This window comes from Mollisia scopiformis (genome assembly GCF_001500285.1).
Source record: "Mollisia scopiformis unplaced genomic scaffold LY89scaffold_3, whole genome shotgun sequence".
Classification (NCBI taxonomy): Eukaryota; Fungi; Ascomycota; class Leotiomycetes; order Helotiales; family Mollisiaceae; genus Mollisia; species Mollisia scopiformis.
Window position 1 is genome coordinate 1,012,705 of NW_017263583.1, and position 17,601 is coordinate 1,030,305.

Here is a 17,601-nt window from a genome sequence, read left to right on the forward strand (position 1 = left end):
CGGTCGCGCTAAAATTGTCTCGATGGCCAAGCTGGAGCACGCGAAGAACAAAATACCTGAGTTGCAACTACGCGCAAAATATGCGCCTTATCCAGAACTACAGATCAGAGCCTGTTGTAGCTGAATAAAGAATCGGCAATCGGGTCTGAAGCCACGCGCAGTTCGTCTTTCTCTTGGATCTATCTTGAAAAGCTGCTAACCTTGAAGCCTAGTCAACAAACCCTCTATCCAACCTTCCTTCGCAACACAATTAACATGTCTTTCACATTCGGTCAATCTACCGGCACTGGTGGCACTGGCAATGGAAGCAGTAATCCCTTCGGAACATCATCAAATCCTGCCCAAACCAGCTCGAGCGGCCTATTTGGATCATCAGCAACTCCAGCCTCTTCTTCACCTTTCGGCTCAGGCTTCACGGCAACATCCAAGCCTGCAGGCCCAAGTATCTTTGGTAATGGAGGTGGAGGTAGCACACCAGCACCGAGCCCTTTTGGAGCGAATATGTCGGCAGCGGGAGGAGGAGGAAATGCCTTTGGAACAGCAAACACTTCTGGAGCACCTTCACCTTCGATCTTTGGAGGCAATGCGGCAACCACTTCATCTACTGGCGGAGGTTTGTTTGGCAGCAAGCCGGTAGGTACCCCAGGAACTTCTGCGCCACCGGCCTCTGTCTTCAGCAGCGCTGGCGGACCTGCCCCATCATTTGGAAGCGGTGGTGGCTTTAGCTTTGGCCAAAAGAACGATGGGAACTCGACCTCAACGCCAACAGGAGGGAATGAGAGCAAGACACCCGCAGCTGCTCCTGCGGCTGGTACTGGGGGGATGTTTGCTAACTTAGGGAATAATTCGTCAGGTGGATCTGGGCTTTTCAGTACGGGCAGTGCATCAACAGGGGTCACAACTCCAGCAAAGCCTTCGTTCTCTTTCGGACCTACTGCTTCTACAACACCCGCTGGTAATCCACCTTCAAATGTTGCTCAAGGATCGAAGCCAGTATTTGGAGGCCTTGGAGGCCAAGGTTTAAGTGGAGGACTGTTTGGTCAACCTAAGCCTGCTGATTCGTCGAAACCTGCCACTGCCGGCTCTATGTTCTCCACAGCTGGACCAAAGCCTGGTGGCATCTTCGGTCAGAATCCTCAAACTGCTAGCTCATCTGGAGCACCAGCCAGCAGTACACCTGCCACTCAAACCCCGAGCTTTAGCTTTACAAAACCAGCTTCGACCGCACCAAGTAGTCAACCTGCAACCACTGCCGCAGCTCCATCAGGTCAAATTGGTGGGCTCTTTGGGCCAAAGCCAGCTGGATCGTCTACGCCTACTACTCCTAATATGTTTGGTGGCGCAAGTATGACTCCGAGTACACAGGCCCCAAAGCCAGGTGGGCTATTTGGAAATACACCTACTACCTCGGCATCCACAGCAGCTCCATCAGGTGCCATGTTGTCCTCGACACCTGCTTCAAGTGCTGCCCCAAGCTCCTCAGCACCGGCATCGACTCCAGCAGCGACCCCTAGTCTGTTTCCCAGTTTGAGTGGTAACAACCCAACATCCACTTCAAGCCCAACCCCAAGTTTGTTTTCAGGCTTGGGCAGTGGAAGCAACAACACATCGACTCCTGCACCTGCAGGTACCACACCAGCTCCTGCCTCGCTCTTCGGTACCCAGCCTGCAAGCAACACTGCTACTCAGCCAGCTCCCATTTCTGGAACGACTTCTACTACTGTACCAGCAGCTGGAGCTTCTGGAACCACTGGCAATACTCAATCAGGTACTGGTCCTTCGCTTGGTGCGTCCACTGCTGGCCCAACTCCTCAATTAACCCGTCTCAAGAACAAGACAATGGACGAGATCATCACTCGCTGGGCTTCTGATCTATCAAAATATCAAAAGGAATTCCAAGACCAGGCTACCAAAGTTGCGGCTTGGGACAGGCTAATGGTCGAGAATGGAGACAAGATCCAAAAATTGTATCTGAGCACTTTTGAGGCAGAACGACAAAGCACCGAGATTGAGAGACAGCTTTCCAATGTTGAGAGCCAACAAGACGAACTGGCTTCCTGGCTTGACAGATATGAGGCTGATGTTGATGAGATGTTCTCACGTCAAGTCGGTCAGGGCGAGACTCTTCAAGGTCCAGACCAAGAGAGAGAACGTACCTACAAGCTTGCGGAGAAGTTGACTGAGCGACTTGATGAGATGGGCAAGAACCTTGGCAGTATGATTGAGGCGATCAACGAGGCATCCACCACTTTGAGCAAGACATCGAAGGCAGATGATCCAGTAAGTACAAACAAGAAATATGTCATAGTCATATGCTAACCTGATCTTATAGCTTTCACACATCGTCAGAGTTTTGAACAGCCACCTTACGCAATTACAATGGATTGATGAAAACGCCATGGCTCTGCAAACCAAGGTTGTCGAAGCTCAGAAGATGGGCCAGAGCATTGGCTCAAACGGCTATGGAGGTCCCGAGAGTGATGCTGCGGAGTCCTTTTATCGTTCTTTCAGATCCGGGAGATAATGTCTGCATAATTGGTTGGCGTTAAGAACTTTATATGGTATCTTGAGACTCAAGATTGGGAAGTGGGTAGCATATGTCCGTCATGAAACTTTACTGAGATCCTAGAGAGGAGGGTTTTTTATATTCACAGCATACAAAAGTGTATGCATTGTACAAGTAGTCCAAAAATGGAGACATGCAGAATCAGAAGCTTCCTTCCATATGCTTGAATTCATCGAATCTTGTATACAGCCGAACCACCCATCGTAACTCGTGCTCTCCTCCACTGGTCAACTGTACAGACAGTCACGTTCAGCATCTCTCAATGCAATGACCCAGTGTATCCATCCAACAAAATAATACTTACTTCTGCTCGCCACCTTGCTCCTTGGCCATCTCCTCACTGCAGACAACATTGTCAGTCTAAACTATTCCCGAATGATGTGCCAAAGTGGTGTGATCTCACATGTGTTCCGAGAGCTTGTCCAAGTGTTCGCGTTGCTCGGCAATCTTCTTTCTCAGCTCCAAGAGCTTTTCCTTCTCACGCAGACGGATAGCATAGTCCTCATTGGCCTTCTCTCTCTTCGTGAATGCGTCTCTATCGAAAGGAAGAACTTGTTAGCTTGAATTCGTATGCCAAATGAAATGGGGAGAAGATGTACCCAGTAGCAACTCCACCCGTTCGTGGAGCTCCGGTATCACCACCAGCCATGGCTCTGATGGAGGTTGAGAATGCAGCTCGGGATTGGAGGGATGAACGCAATGCTGGGCGAACAGCTCTGGTGATGGATTGTCGGTACATGGTCGTTGATGTTGCTTTGGAGGCAATTGAGTATTTAGAGGGGGAAGCTAATGCTTTGTACCTCTGGTCTGAGGGGTTGTCTCGATGATGGAGGGTCGTGGTTGGAGGTAAGGTGATTTCTGCCGAGCTTGCTTGCTGTTGCTTGCAGAGGGCGATCGAGTGCAGCATTTATGGTCACCGTATTATTCTGGTGGCCTGATTCTCACGAAAGGCTTCAATGTTCATGTGATAGCTGAGTCATGTGATTCGCAGCCTCCTTTTGATTTGGCTGAAAGAGTGATGGCTCTTTTGCCAGGGCTGCAAGTGATCGGCGTCATTGTTCAATCGGGACTGGGTGATTCTCTTGATTATATTGTAAGGCTCCGCACAATCGATATGAGAAATGTCGAGATCAAGTTGCTGTCACCCGTTGCGTGGCCCCAGCATTACCACAATTGCACATCCCAACTAAGCTTCTAGATCACCAAAGCAGGTTTCATGACACTTCTATTTGCAGGGCATGGAATGGGGGAAGCATGACCGGCATCATGGCTTGTATCAGCCGCAGAACGGCACGAGATTCGAACCATGCCCTCAGTCGTGTTACAATCAGGCGACCAACGTGGGAAATTTTGATAGCATGAACCGTTCAAGGATCCGGTCCTTCTCCTGGGCTCGTCAGCCCTGGAAAGGATGATGTGGACGAAAGGGATGGAAAGGGAGAGCCATAGTGCTGGGTTCTGCTGGCTCTACAAATAGATGCTTCATTCGCCCTGTTGTTCAAGTCAAAATATTCGTCTGACTTTGTTCATTTTGTATAAACAGCGGCTTCTCATCTCCCCCCCAACATTAAGACGATATCCGTCCTCTCCCAAAGCGGAACGGTGCCATCAATAATAATCCCACGGGTCCCTCCTTCCATCGTCCTGTCCTACCCAGCAGTCTTCCGCGGCCGTGCAGTGAGTGAGCGAGTGCAGTGCAGTGCAGACCAAGAATAATTGCAGGAGCGACTGTTTTGCAGGCGCATCGCTTCCTACCTAAATTAGACGCTAAGGACTTTCGATCAACTTCGCTCTGCAAATCCGCTTCAACTCAACAACCTCTCCTCTTTCTTGAGATCATCAACCACCACCCTCTCAAGATCTCGTCGCACACCAAACTCCTTTCCAGATCGACCATTACCTTCCCCTTTGTACAATCACCAAACACCTTCCTCAAGTCCCGGTAAGATTGCCCCATACTCCCTACTATTTCGTCATCTTTCCCTGCACTGCGTGGAGATCGCATACAGTCCATCATCGGATTGAGAGTCTGCGACGCCCAGAGACTCGTGGGACAGTTGGCACATCCACGAGCACACATTCTGCTGCGATTTCGACCGCGGGAGTGGCTTTCCAGGCTTCTTCCCACTGCCCCTCCCTTTCGTTGAGGGGCACTTTCCGAATTCCGCCATCTCTTGCAGCCCCTTTTCAACGCGCGCATCGAGATATTGGGAACAATGCAATATGGAATACCATTATATCGATGTCCAACGCGTCGAGGAGGCCTCGCATGACCCCCTCCTGATGGGGCGTCAGACCGCTTCACCTTTTCCCGTTGGCTTTTAGAGCCCGTTCAGCCGCAAACTATCTATGATCTTTTCAATCTTGCCGAGATCCATCTGCTAATACCAAGTCTCCAACAGATAAACACAAAAGTCGCAATCATGGGTTACGAAGATTCCGTCTACCTCGCCAAGCTTGCTGAGCAGGCTGAGCGTTATGAAGGTTAGTAACACGCAGCGATTCTGAAAGTGCGCGGCAACGAATACTGAACATATAACTAGAAATGGTGGAGAACATGAAGTCCGTTGCTTCTGAAGATCAAGAACTCTCTGTCGAAGAGCGAAATCTCCTCTCTGTTGCCTACAAGAACGTCATTGGCGCCCGCCGTGCTTCGTGGAGAATCGTCACCTCAATTGAGCAAAAGGAAGAGTCCAAGGGCAACTCATCTCAAGTTGGTCTTATCAAGGAGTACCGTCAAAAGATCGAGGCCGAGCTTGCCAAGATCTGCGAAGATATCCTCGAGGTTCTTGACAAGCACTTGATTCCCTCTGCCAAGAGCGGAGAGTCCAAGGTCTTCTACCACAAGATGTTTGTAAAGCCCTGCATTTTACGCTATTTCTGCTAATCCATGAATTACAGGAAGGGTGATTACCACCGTTACCTGGCTGAGTTTGCCATTGGCGACAAGCGAAAGGAGTCTGCCGATAAGTCTCTTGAGGCTTACAAGAACGCTACCGAGGTTGCTCAAACCGATCTTGCTCCCACCCACCCCATCCGTTTGGGCCTTGCTCTCAACTTCTCAGTCTTCTACTATGAGATTCTCAACTCCCCTGATCAGGCCTGCCATCTAGCCAAGCAAGCATTTGATGATGCCATTGCCGGTAAATTTGATTTCTTCTGCCAAATAGGAAAGAACCATAATTGTCTGACCCATCACCCTACAGAACTTGACACTCTTAGCGAGGAGAGCTACAAAGACTCCACCTTGATCATGCAACTGTTGAGAGACAACTTGGTAAGTTCTATAATCTCAAAGTGGCTGTATGCAAAAGCTGACACTTTCCAGACCCTCTGGACCTCGTCGGAGGCAGAGCCAACCGCTGCTGAGCCAAGTGCTGCTGCTGCTTCTGAGGCAAAGGAGCCAGAGGTCGCACCAACGGAGACTAAGGCCGATGCTGAATAGAGTGCTTGGGATGGCGTCGATGATTGGTATGGTCATGGTCGTTGTGGCCTTGCTTGGTGATTGATTGCATTTTTGCAGCATATGGAACGTTTCTCAAGATTAAGGGGTTGCGCTTTCGAAGAGCTTTTGGAGGTCCACAACCTTGCTTTGCAGTGTTATAGACTCTAATGCACCGAGACTGTACTTACCCCTTTTCTCTCTCTCTTTTCATATCAGCAGCTCATCACCCTGCATCTCTTTCCAACCTCCAAACTTTGTTTTCTTTCGTCGAACGATCAATCAGAATTGAGCTCGCGTTACTTGTGGTGGATGATCTGCGCTGATGGATCGATGGCTTTGTTCTGCGCTGCGCGGTTACGGTGTCTTCTCTCGATTAGACTACTACAAAAAAATAGCAAATTTCACAAAAGTCTGACTTTATTGCTTGTGTGACTCGATTGCAAGTGACTTGAATATCTGCTGATTACTTCGTATGTTTCTCGATGGGGGGTTCTTTGAATGGGATTCGGTAAGGAAGAAATGTACAGTGTACTCTGATCATATATTAGCTTGCCAAAAATACAGAGGCATGCTGCTTCAACTTGGAGAGAGTGCACAAGCAGAATTTGTATCAAGATTCAGAGTCCGTCAGCGATTTAGTACTTTCAAGCGGTATAAGTTCTCTCCTCTTCAAGTTAAAGTAGAGTATTCGAGGGGCAAGAAACTAACATATGATCAAGGGAGAACACTGTATGAGCGAGGATTTCAAATGTCCAACTGCTGCGTGTTGTAGATGGGCGATGCCACCGAACACAAAATTAAATCTAAGAGCACGTCACAAGGTAATGGAACAGCGGAGTGTGTTTTAATTTATATTTTCTGAATTGATTCTCTCTCCTGTCTCTAACATCTGTATACGGATCGATCGATTGAATGATGCAAGCATGCAGCTCATGAGTCGTGATTGAAAAACAAACAAACAACAAACCCAGACCACACCAACGACCCAAACAAAAAAGCAGCAGAAGCCCCTCGCATGAATCGATCAAAGGTCTAGAGTCAAGCACAAGCACTATCCACATCATGAACGTCGTTTTTGTCATAGCCATATCCCCAAGCTCAAGAATCAGCAAAGCCAACCAACCACACTCCAGCATCCAACAAGTAGCAACCGAACAAGCCAAAGCAATCAACACAAGACGAGCCACATGCAGGTACAAATCAACAGTCGTTCATCCCCCATTATACTCAACAAGGACTCGGTATTGGACAAAAACAACAATCAATCAATCATCAAACGCCATCCGCCAAATTTCATATGCTTCCAACACAGACGCCGGTTTTGATGCAAGCACAAATAGTACAGCATATCGTTTTTCTCCGATCATTCGCTTATATCGTTCATAGGCCTGATACCTTTCGAGTCGAGCTGATGCTTCCTACTCGTCCACTAGTCTTTCGAATACCAGCACTCTTCTCCCCTCGCAAGCTGTCACCGCTTCGCTTTGGGCTTCGGACTTTGCTGAGAGTGCTGGAGCCGCTGCCTGACTTCATAGCACCAGGAGTCTTAGGTCGTGGTCCAGAGCCCAGGTTCTCAACGTCATTGCTGCTATCATTGTCGATAGAGTAGATGTGGGTAGTGGTCTGGCTAATGCTTCTGCTAGCCGGAGATCGTGATGATTTGCGGCTACTTCTCATGCGGAATTGGATTTCGTCCTCTCCATCAGGGTCGTCAAGTGAAGAGCGATGAATAGAGATCATTTCTGTCTCGCGTTGTAACAAGTGCTCATCCTCGGTGGTAGTAGTGTATGTAGTGGAGGCGTTGCGACCGTATGGGTGGTGACGATCCACAGCTCTGTCAACCGCTCTGCTGGTCTTTCTTGGTTGGCCTGGAGTTGGTGCCGGCAAGCAGTCTTCCTGAACACCAATGCTATTGCGTTGCTCGTTGTCAACTTCGCCAAGTGGTGACCGTCTACTTCCATTTGGAGGAGTTGCAATCTGGTTGTTCATCAGGTATTGCTTTTGAGAGATTCTGGTTGGTGTGGTTGGTGCGATGCTCGCCAACTTCTCCTTCATCTTGATCTCAAACTGCTCCTCCAGCCACCATTCTCTGAACGTCCCTTGGTTGAGATGCAACCAGTGTTGTTGAGGACCAACAACCATACCTGGTCTCATGAAACGCATGTAAGCAATGATCTCGTTGGCAGTGAAGCCATAACGGTAAATCAGATATGCCCCAATCAAGCAACCAGTACGACCAAGGCCAGCTTTGCAATGCACTGCAATTCCTCGCTTCTTCACTGTGATCATCTCATGTGCCAGCGTAATGAACTTCCGCACCGTCTTCAGAGGCGGACACGTTCCGTCGTCAAAGATCATGTCCAAATGCTCAATACCAAGGGCGGTAAAGAATGATGGAGAGTACAATTCTGAGTTCAGGCGGACCACGAGACCAATGTTTCGGTCATGGAAATGCTTCAAAACATTCTTGAATGGCGTAGGAAGTGTAGGATGAGCATCAACAGCGGCAACAGTCGATGGCAAAGTGGCATACAGAGCAGATGAAGTCGGTACAACTGCGACAGGGGTATGTTGTGGTGAGGCGAAAGCCAGGAAGTCTGGAGTCAACCAGTTGAAATCTCCTTGGTCCACACGCTCGTATCTCTCATACTCCTCGAGGTCAAATTGCGGTAAAGCGCAGAACCCTTGCTCTTTCGCACGCCAGACTCCATACACAACATCTTGCACAGTGATCCCGTAGTCTGCTTGGCTGTATCCTGCATCTCGGAACGGCATGAGAGGTGGGTCGGCTTGTGCAATAGGCGCAAGTGCGAGATGTGGAGCCCATGATTGGATGAGAACCATATACGATGCAAGCAAGCATGCAGCATTTGCTCGACCTAAGAACGCACATTAGAATTTTCGCAAATACTCAGCCGTTTCAGAACTCACTTCTGGCATCCGCCTTGCTCCAGAAGACAACAGGTCTGTTCTTGTTTTCGGGAGCACCGAGAATATCATGGAACTGCACTGCGAATCGGTAGAGATGTCCAATGTGAAGTGGTCCGAAATCGTGGTGGAATGCGTTATATAGCAATGTATCATCGACGGAGAAGTAGCATGGAGGAGTGCGGTCTCGATCGGAGAGAATGGCAGACGGACCGTCGACTCTTGCAGATCGCTTGCTTGGAGATCTTCGGGACGTTGGGGGGTCGGGATATGGGAAGAGAGTGTCGGCAGAAGGAGGAGTGGTGTAAGATGCTAGATACAAGCGGTCTGTATATATTAGCAATGTGTACGGCAGGCTTCGCACAGGCTCGAGATGTTGCTTGGACTCGAATGCGCCGTCGGTTTCGCCATCGAGTCCAAAGGACGAAAGTGCATAATCGACCAATGTATGATAATCCATTCCTCTTAAAAGATGATGGAATAAAGATGTGATGCTGACGATGTACAATGCCTCGCGGAACATTCATGAAGAGATGTGGTTGTGGCTTACCTGGGATATACTCGATGATCTGCCCATACTTCACGGCAGGCGTCATCTTGAAGAGTAGCACACTATCGTACCAAGTCTTAGACAGTCGTGGTTGCCAGGTGTAACACAGGTGGTAAAAGTATCGTGGCAGTCGGAGACTTTGAGTTTAGTTATCGACAATGATGCGATTGTTTATTTGTTGACCGCCTGTTATAAACAAAGCATGCTCTTGTGATCGGATGTAGAGTCGCAGTCTAGTAGATATGAATACTCGATATCAAGCAGGACTTTGAAGGAGAGAGAGATCAATTGAAGTAGTATGAATTTGGAGAATGTTTAGTATTCATCAGAAGTTGTGATGGTCTCTATTTGGAAGTTCGAGTACGCTAGTGGTTAACATCCCTGATCGAATGATCGCTATGGCAACAGCGACCTTTATCTGAAACCTCAGGCACAAACAACGAACAATCAACGCCAATCTCGCATTCTTGAGATTTGATTCATGCGTGGATCAGCCCTCGATTTGGTGCCACCTATGAGCTGAAGATGACGACCCTTCTCGACCCAGATTTCCCCTGCTCACTGTTCGTATCTTTCCTGTACCTTGCATGCACACAAACTGACTCAGCAGCAGTACAATCGACTTGCCCCTCCCCACGGCTCGTCTTGCGTCTGCGGCTCTGCAAGCTTTGCGCGTTGACAAGGAACTTTCCCCTCTCGTTCGAAGATCATTTTCTACAATCTCTCCTACCTCAAATGAAGTTGGAGATGCAATAATTGTCGACTCTTCTGCAGAGACAGTCCTGAGAACAGAATATAAAGCAACAACGAACAGGATGCTAAGAGTTGCAGTCAATGGATTCATGGAGAGTTTAAGTGTGGCACTTGGAGTTATGGAAGAACTCGACGTCGATGTTCTCGATGCAGAAATAAGCAAGGGATGAAAGATCTGAAAAGCAAGATACTTGTATATTCACAAAAGACCCCGCAACCCAATTGCAGAACCTAATGGGGCAATATCAGAAAGCGGCGTTGAGTGTTGGAGATCAAGTCAGAATCCGGGGTTGGTTTCGACAGCCTATGAACTGTAAAGCTTTGAGAGCACGTGGGCTGTCTTACCTTTGACCATTTTCTTGGTTTGATGCGGTGTGGCACATCCGGATACCGATACCGAGATCCAAAGAGCCTCTTCATCAGATATCAGATAGATTATTAGCAAGTCTTCCGATTGGTGGCTAATCCTTCACTGCAATTGTGACTCTCAAACCCGAACAAGAAGCAGCAAAGTGTTTACTTCTTGCAGGCGACTTTTCAATATCTGTGTTTCTAAAGTATCTTTGATGTAAGCATTGGTTCTGGAAGCATGATTGTATGCCCACTTCACTTAATAAAAAGAACCCTGAGATGTGTGTATTGTTTGACTCATCCCTGTATTGACATATGTACAGAGCTATGCTTCCTACGTAGCTATCATTATGCCCTACCATCTCCTAGGGAACGGAATATTCGCCGTTCAAAAGTACATTAGCCCGTCCGTTTGTAATTTGGTATTGCTAACAGAAGTCTGCAATGAGACTCGAATGACACTGCATAACCCCAACGCCAGTCTGTCGTTCCAAAATGCCTCCGATCTTCAATCATAAAGACATGTCAAGGTATCATAAGCTCCAAAACTCCTTAAAAAATCAAACCCCGTCCGTAAATGTCTCTACACCTTTTGTTCAAGTTGCGTCACCTTTGTTTTCAACTCTTGATTCTCTGCATCCTTCTTTGCCAAATCATTCTTCAACTGCTTTATATATTCGATCGCCTGCTCAACCGTGCTTGCTTTGCTGTTGGCACTTTGCGATGTTCCCTTTCCATTCGTAGGTTCATTGCTTTCCCCTCCGTCCCCACTTCCACTCTTCTCTCCCCCACTGTCCTTTGTTTGTCCTCTAGGAAGAAGTGTAGCAATTTCTTGTAGTGCAGAATTAATACGATTCCGTCGTCCTTGTTCGGCAATCTTATGACTTGTGCGTTTCGAGGTCAAATTTGTGGAGAGTTCAGTTGGATATGAAACACCAGGCAGATGAGTTCCTTCTAGAATATTTTGATAATTGGACTTGGAAGCAAGTAGCAGTGAGGCTGTGTCCTCGGACACTTTACCTCCTCCAGGAAGTAATGGTTTGATGCTGGGAGAAATCCTTGGGAGAAGGGCTGGTGACGCCAGTACTGAACTGCTTGATCTCTTCTTCGCGCTTCTACCAGATACTGGAGGAGCTTTTCGAGAGTTTCCATTGGCACTAATTGACCCATTCATGGCGTCGATCTGCGGGCTCTGACTGGCGGATGCTGCTGTTCTAGGGCGCGCAAATGCAGGAGACGGTAACGGCTGAAACCCTGGTGTTTTGGTAGTCGTTGAACTCAGAGTCGGAGTAATTTGGCCATCTGATTGTGTATCTAGACGCGAAAGTTGGGGCCTAGTGGTCGCAGCTTCTGGCAAGGCAAATCCATCCATTCCAGGGTCATCGATATCCATGTTATTATGGCCATTTGGAGGTTGCTCTCCTTGAGGCGAGGATATGCGCATTAATGAAGCTGGAGTAGCAGGAGATCCTAGTATAAGCTGTTGCGTCCTTGGATTCGCCTTTTGCGCTTGGCTTTGAGCTTGTATATACGGTGATCTTCCAGCAGATCCCGGGGTGGGGATTGGAGGAGGCGCCATATCTGACAAGTGCTCTGGGGATATTGAACCATTCTCCGACTCTTCGGTACTTACTGAAGAGTCCTTGATTTGCGAGACTTGCGAATGTGAAGGCTCAATTATGTCGCCTAGAGCTTGTGCAGTGATCGTGCTGCTTGAACCCTTCTTGCCTCTGCGGGGTTTGACAATAGGAGACTGTCTAACTGCACGAGTATTTCGGATCTTAGTCGGGGCCTTCTTGTTGGACTTCTTCGCAAGTATAGTAGAACTGCCAGGTGCAGAGTGTGATTCGAGATTCGCATCATTTGGAGAATTGGTTGCTCCAGAGTGTCGTTGATCGTAAACCGATTGATGTTCGTTCTGTGCATGTAGTGCAGGAGAGCTCAAGGGGCTGAAGTAAGCCCCTGGAACAGTGTATTCGGGTATAGAGAAATGGGCTTCGAGAGGTGTGACAGCGGGGGAGACAAGTGGGGTAAAAGCCATCTGCTGTAGGTAAGTTGAGCTGTCTGGCCTCGATGTGATGGTACTAACCTCCTGTTGTTCCTTGAGCTGCTGCATTCGAAATCTCTCGTACACAGCTTGCTGCTGAGGATCCGAATGCGGCTGGTAGTATTGCGCGGGATTGCCATGCATTTCTATGCTTTGGGGAGTAGGAGGGACACCCATCCTATGCTGAGCGTAAAAGTTGCGTTGTTGCTCCTGCATTTGTCTTTGTTGCTGGTGGTGTCTCTGCTGCTGCAAGAAATTTATCTGTGCATCCAGGTCCGACAAGCTCTCGTTAGATGCGTGTCCGTGGTTGAGAGGTGCATGTATGGCGGGATGGTTCGCAGAAGTCGACATAGGAGGCATTTGGTCTTGCATAGTGGTATCCTGTGGCATCATTCCTCGGCCATTCTCCATCGTAGTGTCCATTGAGTCTCCTTCGTCCTGACTTATCATCTGCTGTCCTTGGCTCTGTGGTGCGCTGAAGTCCTGGAATTCGAAGGGCAGCCCTTCGCCAATATTGTTCATGCCGCCCATGTCGAGAAACTGTTGGAAATCATCTTGCGAGGAAACCGATAAAGTTGGATCTTGTCCATTCCACACCGCTGAAGAGTCCATCATTGCAGCTTAATGTTCCAAGTAGCGAGTGTGCTTTTGAGCTGAGCTGCGAAGCGGGGAAGGTTGTCCCTCGAAGAGGAAGAAATCGTGTAACTTGCGCGGTACCGTGTAAAAGCGATTGTGAAAGCTCAGTCCATGTGGCTGATAGCTCGGCTTGGGATTCGATCTGCAAAACAGACAGGACTAAGGTGAGACAATCTCCAATTCGATGGAATCGTCAACTTCGACAGCGACTGAGAGTATTCGACTTGGCGACCGGGTGGACACTGCGGTCGAATTCGGTGGACGGCGTGGTGCTGTGCGGTGTGTTGAGATGGGAGGATGGGCAACTACCTCATTTCTCACAGTCGCAGTAGATTTGAGTCCACGGAGAAAAAAAGGACTTGACAATGTTGCCGATGATCACTTGGAGTGGAGAAACGGTCTATCTGCCCCGATGTCTTTTCTGGTTTTCGGCTGGCGCAATTTACAAAACACCTCGAGAATTTTTGAAGATGCAACTCCGGTTTGAGCTCGGCAGTAGCGGTCGACCTCCTTTAGCAGCGTGCAGGAAGGGAGGTCGGCAAGAGTGGAGGGCAATGAGTGAACAGAGGAGACGTTCTGCTTGTGAAAAGACTAACAAGAATAGTCGCCGGCCAGTTGCGCGATGGACCAAATCGGCGGGCGCAAAGTGGACAGGATACGCCTGTTGGTGGATGGCCGCCAGGAGACGGGTTCAGCACTGTTCAAATGAGGTGGGAGGTGGATATAAAGTGATTTACACCAAACACTGGTTATTCGAAGAAGTGCAGCGGGGTTCAGACAGTTGAACGGATGGCTTGGGTGAGGTAAAGGAAGCAGTAGTGAGGTTTGAGGATATTCGGATTATCATGGTCACGGAGGGAGGAGGAGGAGGAGGAGGAGGAGGGAGAAGGTTTGACGAAGAGGAGGTACAGTAAGGATTTGCCCATTTGGTTTCTGATTTCTGGCTCTGGCTCTGGCTCTGGCTTCGAGGCAAGACCCCATAATCCACATGCGGCAGCATCTCTGGCGACGCACGCTACGCCAAATCGACTTCCACCATTATTACTTCAGGCATGGCTAGTCGCGCGGGGGTCGTTGCTTTTTCCAGCTCTGGGTGCGCGAAAGGGTCAGAGACTCCATCGTCGGCGTACTGACCACTCTCCCAGCTGATTGGATAGGAAGGTTGGTGAGGGGATCATACATGAACGTCAGCTGCACTTGAAGGCACTTGAACGGCATAGCATGGATGCCTTAACTCACCCTTGGGATTCTGGAGATGAATGCAGACTGCAACAGCAGACAAGAGACACTGCGAGTCTGCTGCGAGGGCTGGGACGCTGTGCAACCCTCCCCCACTCGTAATCCGCGCGCCCATCCCCATCGCGGCATCACCGCCGTTCGCGTTTGAAGAATGGTGAGAGGCCGACCAGGGTACGTCTAGTGGCTGATGGTGGGGCTTGGGATTGTGACGAAGAACCAGGTCGAGGACGAACGAATTCAATATCTCTACTTTTATTTTCTGCACGTAGTACCCTCAGGTGGCTGGAGTGGAGTGGAGTGGCTCAACTCTCTAGCAAAAAGAGAATCAAAGACTTTGGTTCACGGCTAGGACCGCAGTCTGTTCCGGCCAACTTTCAGATGCAGGACTTTCTTCACCTGGAGATGAGAGTTTCCATTGAGAACTTGCGGAAATAACGGGGTTGTTCAGAGACATGCCGCATCTACTGATGATCATCGTACCGAGAGTCATTACCAGCAGAGTGCTCAATTCAGCTGCTAGACAACTCCAGGAGGTTGTCGGTACGCACGCCGATAGACGGTCGAGCAGCGGGGTTCAATGAGCTGCACATGCTGATTGGATCTGTTTCGCAGAACTGACTGATATCTTCGCACTCTCGTTGGCCGACTTTTGCATCTTTCGAGCCGTGCAGAAAGTCAGCAGCAGCCTTGCATCTCGCACGAAGAGGATGCATGATGCTCCGTTCCGACTGCGACCGTTCATAGCAGCATCCAAAGAGAGGGTCTGATGTCAACGTCGTTCTCAGTCCCATGTCCGCTACATGGTGTCCACCTGCAGACTGCAGGCCGCCTTGCGTTGGTACCTGGGCTACCATCCTCCGTGTCGAAGTGCAGGTAAGAGCTTATGTTTGGAATTTGCATCTGTATCTGACCAGTTGAGCAGGACGTGGCCAAAGGGCTGCTGCAAGTTACGGTATCCTATGCAAGTAAAACTCAAGAGTGTCCCGGAAGGATCGAAGCGTTCAAGTTAGCAATCGCTCCCAGACGGGATTGGGATTTGGGATCTATGGTCTAGCCAGCAAGTGCATGATGCTAAGCTTCTTCTTGAGCTCACTCGAGGTCTGATCGAAGTGAGTAGCTCCCGCCATCGAAGCACCCGCTAGACAGAGATTGATGGGTTCCTCGAGCTTCTGCATACTCCCGCAGACGCCTCGACGGAGAGTATCCCAAACAGTGTCGTATGGCACATCTCCTCTTCGGCTTTCGCGGTGCATCTGCCAATGGTGACCGCGTTGGGCTGACAGACGCAATGTCCACCGAGTCCCCCATCCACCCCATCCTGGTCATGGAAGAGTCTTCAGACCTTCCAAATGAGCTTCTAGAAGGATTCTCCAGCGCCACAGTGTCTTCCTCGCAGGAAGTAATCATAGGTTGGCAAAAATGGGGTCTGCATGAGCCAATCAGACCGTTTCAATCCTCCACGCCTCAAGTTGAGTGGCGGATGAGGTTGGCTGCAGAAACGCCCGAAACGCCCGCAAAAGCAATTCTTCAAACTCTTGATGCTCACGATGTACGGTCTCAGAGGGCGCGTGCCAATAGCTTGCCGTTGTCCTTCGATCGAGTAGCATCGATCGAACAAGCAATGATTGATTTCATGGTAATTTCGAATCTCATGCATGCCAAAGATCTCCCGCTTGCTATTAGTCAACCGAGTCTAGCATTGTGTTACAGTTGAAAATGCCGCTTGCAATTCTTCACGGCATTACCGATATATGACAGCACGATATTCGGGTTGCCTCTTCTAGAATGCAGGTTCTTCTAGGAGATGTGTTCCTTTTTCATCTGTAGTGAACCAAAAAATCCTAGTTCTGTCTTTTAAGGTCATCAGTCTACAAAGTGGCAACGAACCCGACGAAAAGGTTCAGTGGAATCACTGTTGCCAAGAACTTTGACATTTCAGCCCTCCTGCAAGTCCGTCCTTTGTTGTCACAGCCAATCCCATGTCGACGTGAGTACTTTCAGGGGCAGAGATGCCCAAATCACCCGGCTAGAGACTCCCTAGCCATGCAATCTACATACTTGGGTCGAAGCCTCTCAGATGTTTTGGTATGATCTGCATTGAGGCAAGACGCTGGACCCGTGGAATATCCAGTGCAAGACACAACACGGGAAGTCCAATCCTCCTCACAAGGATCTGGATCTCGGGTCCTCCATTACGCCTGCTCTGACTAGAAGAGCCTCGGCGATGACATCGTCAATACGAAGTGATTCCGAGCAGGTCTGGATTTATTGATTTGTGCTTAGTTGTTCTGCTTAGTTGGGTCTCTGCATGGTCACGCGAGCGAGGCGCATGTTAGAGCCCTTTTGAGGCTTGCAGGTATGATTGCAGGGTGTGTTTCCGGCTTACGCATTTGTAGCATTGTGTAGTTGCCAGTCTGTTGCTCGAAGAACCTATGCCTTCCTGCCTAGAAGAGGATGATGCTTTAGTATCATTCGCTGTAACGCGCACTTTTACGAATGTCTTCGATACTTCTCCTGCGAATCCTACCTCTGAAGAGCCGAACGTTAGTCATTATTTACAACAACCAAAGGGCTCTAATGCCCAAACCTGCATACATGCGATTATCACTCAGCCGTCCATGGCTCCATCGATTTCGTATTCATACTCTCGATCATGACTTGTGGAGGATCTTCAGTTTCTTCACTCTTACTACGACCTGAGCATCAACCTTACTATACTGGTCCTCCTCTCCCTCCATCACTAATCTGCCGTGCTAGTCAATTCAATCTTGCAGCGCCCTTCCAAGATACATCATCCTTTGAATCACTTATCGACCAGCCTTGATACCTTTTGCTACAACGACTCTCCAACCAGCAGTAACTCGACCATTCACCTGCAGACATCAATGCTGGGAACGGGCCTATGAATCTGTTGGCTCCGTTGTTGTTCTCTGAAGGGACAATACATGCAGGTTGAGTTAAGTGTTTCGACAGAAACAGCTCTGCTGCAATAGCGCACTATTGGGAGAGAGGAGAGGGGCAAAGCGTTGTCGTTAGCATATAGAATCTACCGTATACATCTTCACAACCTTGCAACACAATTGAAT

At 49.0% G+C, this 17,601-nt stretch overlaps 7 protein-coding genes across 7 annotated transcripts; 4 read left to right on the forward strand and 3 right to left on the reverse strand.

Moving 5' to 3' along the window:
• Positions 1-41: 41 nt before the first annotated feature.
• Positions 42-2,715, forward strand: LY89DRAFT_777664 (uncharacterized protein). The gene is made up of 3 exons (XM_018222153.1): positions 42-160; positions 213-2,280; positions 2,333-2,715. The coding sequence occupies exons 2-3, from the start codon at positions 256-258 to the stop codon at positions 2,522-2,524; spliced, it is 2,217 nt and encodes a 738-aa protein (XP_018076938.1). The 5' UTR covers positions 42-160; positions 213-255; the 3' UTR covers positions 2,525-2,715.
• A 151-nt stretch (positions 2,716-2,866) lies between these two features.
• On the reverse strand, positions 2,867-3,305 carry LY89DRAFT_728709 (uncharacterized protein; the record flags this gene model as incomplete). Its single annotated transcript, XM_018219290.1, has 3 exons — positions 2,867-2,906; positions 2,970-3,101; positions 3,166-3,305. The coding sequence occupies 3 exons, from the start codon at positions 3,303-3,305 to the stop codon at positions 2,867-2,869; spliced, it is 312 nt and encodes a 103-aa protein (XP_018076939.1).
• A 1,684-nt stretch (positions 3,306-4,989) lies between these two features.
• On the forward strand, positions 4,990-6,011 carry LY89DRAFT_664392 (14-3-3 protein; the record flags this gene model as incomplete). The annotated part of the gene is made up of 4 exons (XM_018212767.1): positions 4,990-5,050; positions 5,110-5,416; positions 5,468-5,843; positions 5,895-6,011. The coding sequence occupies 4 exons, from the start codon at positions 4,990-4,992 to the stop codon at positions 6,009-6,011; spliced, it is 861 nt and encodes a 286-aa protein (XP_018076940.1).
• Positions 6,012-7,391: 1,380 nt separating this feature from the next.
• On the reverse strand, positions 7,392-9,399 carry LY89DRAFT_575746 (putative tyrosine-protein phosphatase CDC14; the record flags this gene model as incomplete). Its single annotated transcript, XM_018208805.1, has 2 exons — positions 7,392-8,890; positions 8,943-9,399. The coding sequence occupies 2 exons, from the start codon at positions 9,397-9,399 to the stop codon at positions 7,392-7,394; spliced, it is 1,956 nt and encodes a 651-aa protein (XP_018076941.1).
• Positions 9,400-9,944: 545 nt separating this feature from the next.
• On the forward strand, positions 9,945-10,631 carry LY89DRAFT_636760 (transcription factor Pcc1). Its single transcript, XM_018211497.1, has 2 exons — positions 9,945-10,052; positions 10,103-10,631. Exons 1-2 carry the CDS (start codon positions 10,015-10,017, stop codon positions 10,410-10,412), a joined length of 348 nt encoding a protein of 115 aa, XP_018076942.1. The 5' UTR covers positions 9,945-10,014; the 3' UTR covers positions 10,413-10,631.
• Positions 10,632-11,176: 545 nt separating this feature from the next.
• Positions 11,177-13,162, reverse strand: LY89DRAFT_575165 (uncharacterized protein; the record flags this gene model as incomplete). Its single annotated transcript, XM_018208781.1, has 2 exons — positions 11,177-12,634; positions 12,683-13,162. The coding sequence occupies 2 exons, from the start codon at positions 13,160-13,162 to the stop codon at positions 11,177-11,179; spliced, it is 1,938 nt and encodes a 645-aa protein (XP_018076943.1).
• A 2,542-nt stretch (positions 13,163-15,704) lies between these two features.
• Positions 15,705-16,286, forward strand: LY89DRAFT_680729 (uncharacterized protein). Its single transcript, XM_018214128.1, has one exon. It carries the CDS (start codon positions 15,735-15,737, stop codon positions 16,227-16,229), a length of 495 nt encoding a protein of 164 aa, XP_018076944.1. The 5' UTR covers positions 15,705-15,734; the 3' UTR covers positions 16,230-16,286.
• The last annotated feature ends 1,315 nt before the right edge of the window (positions 16,287-17,601 follow it).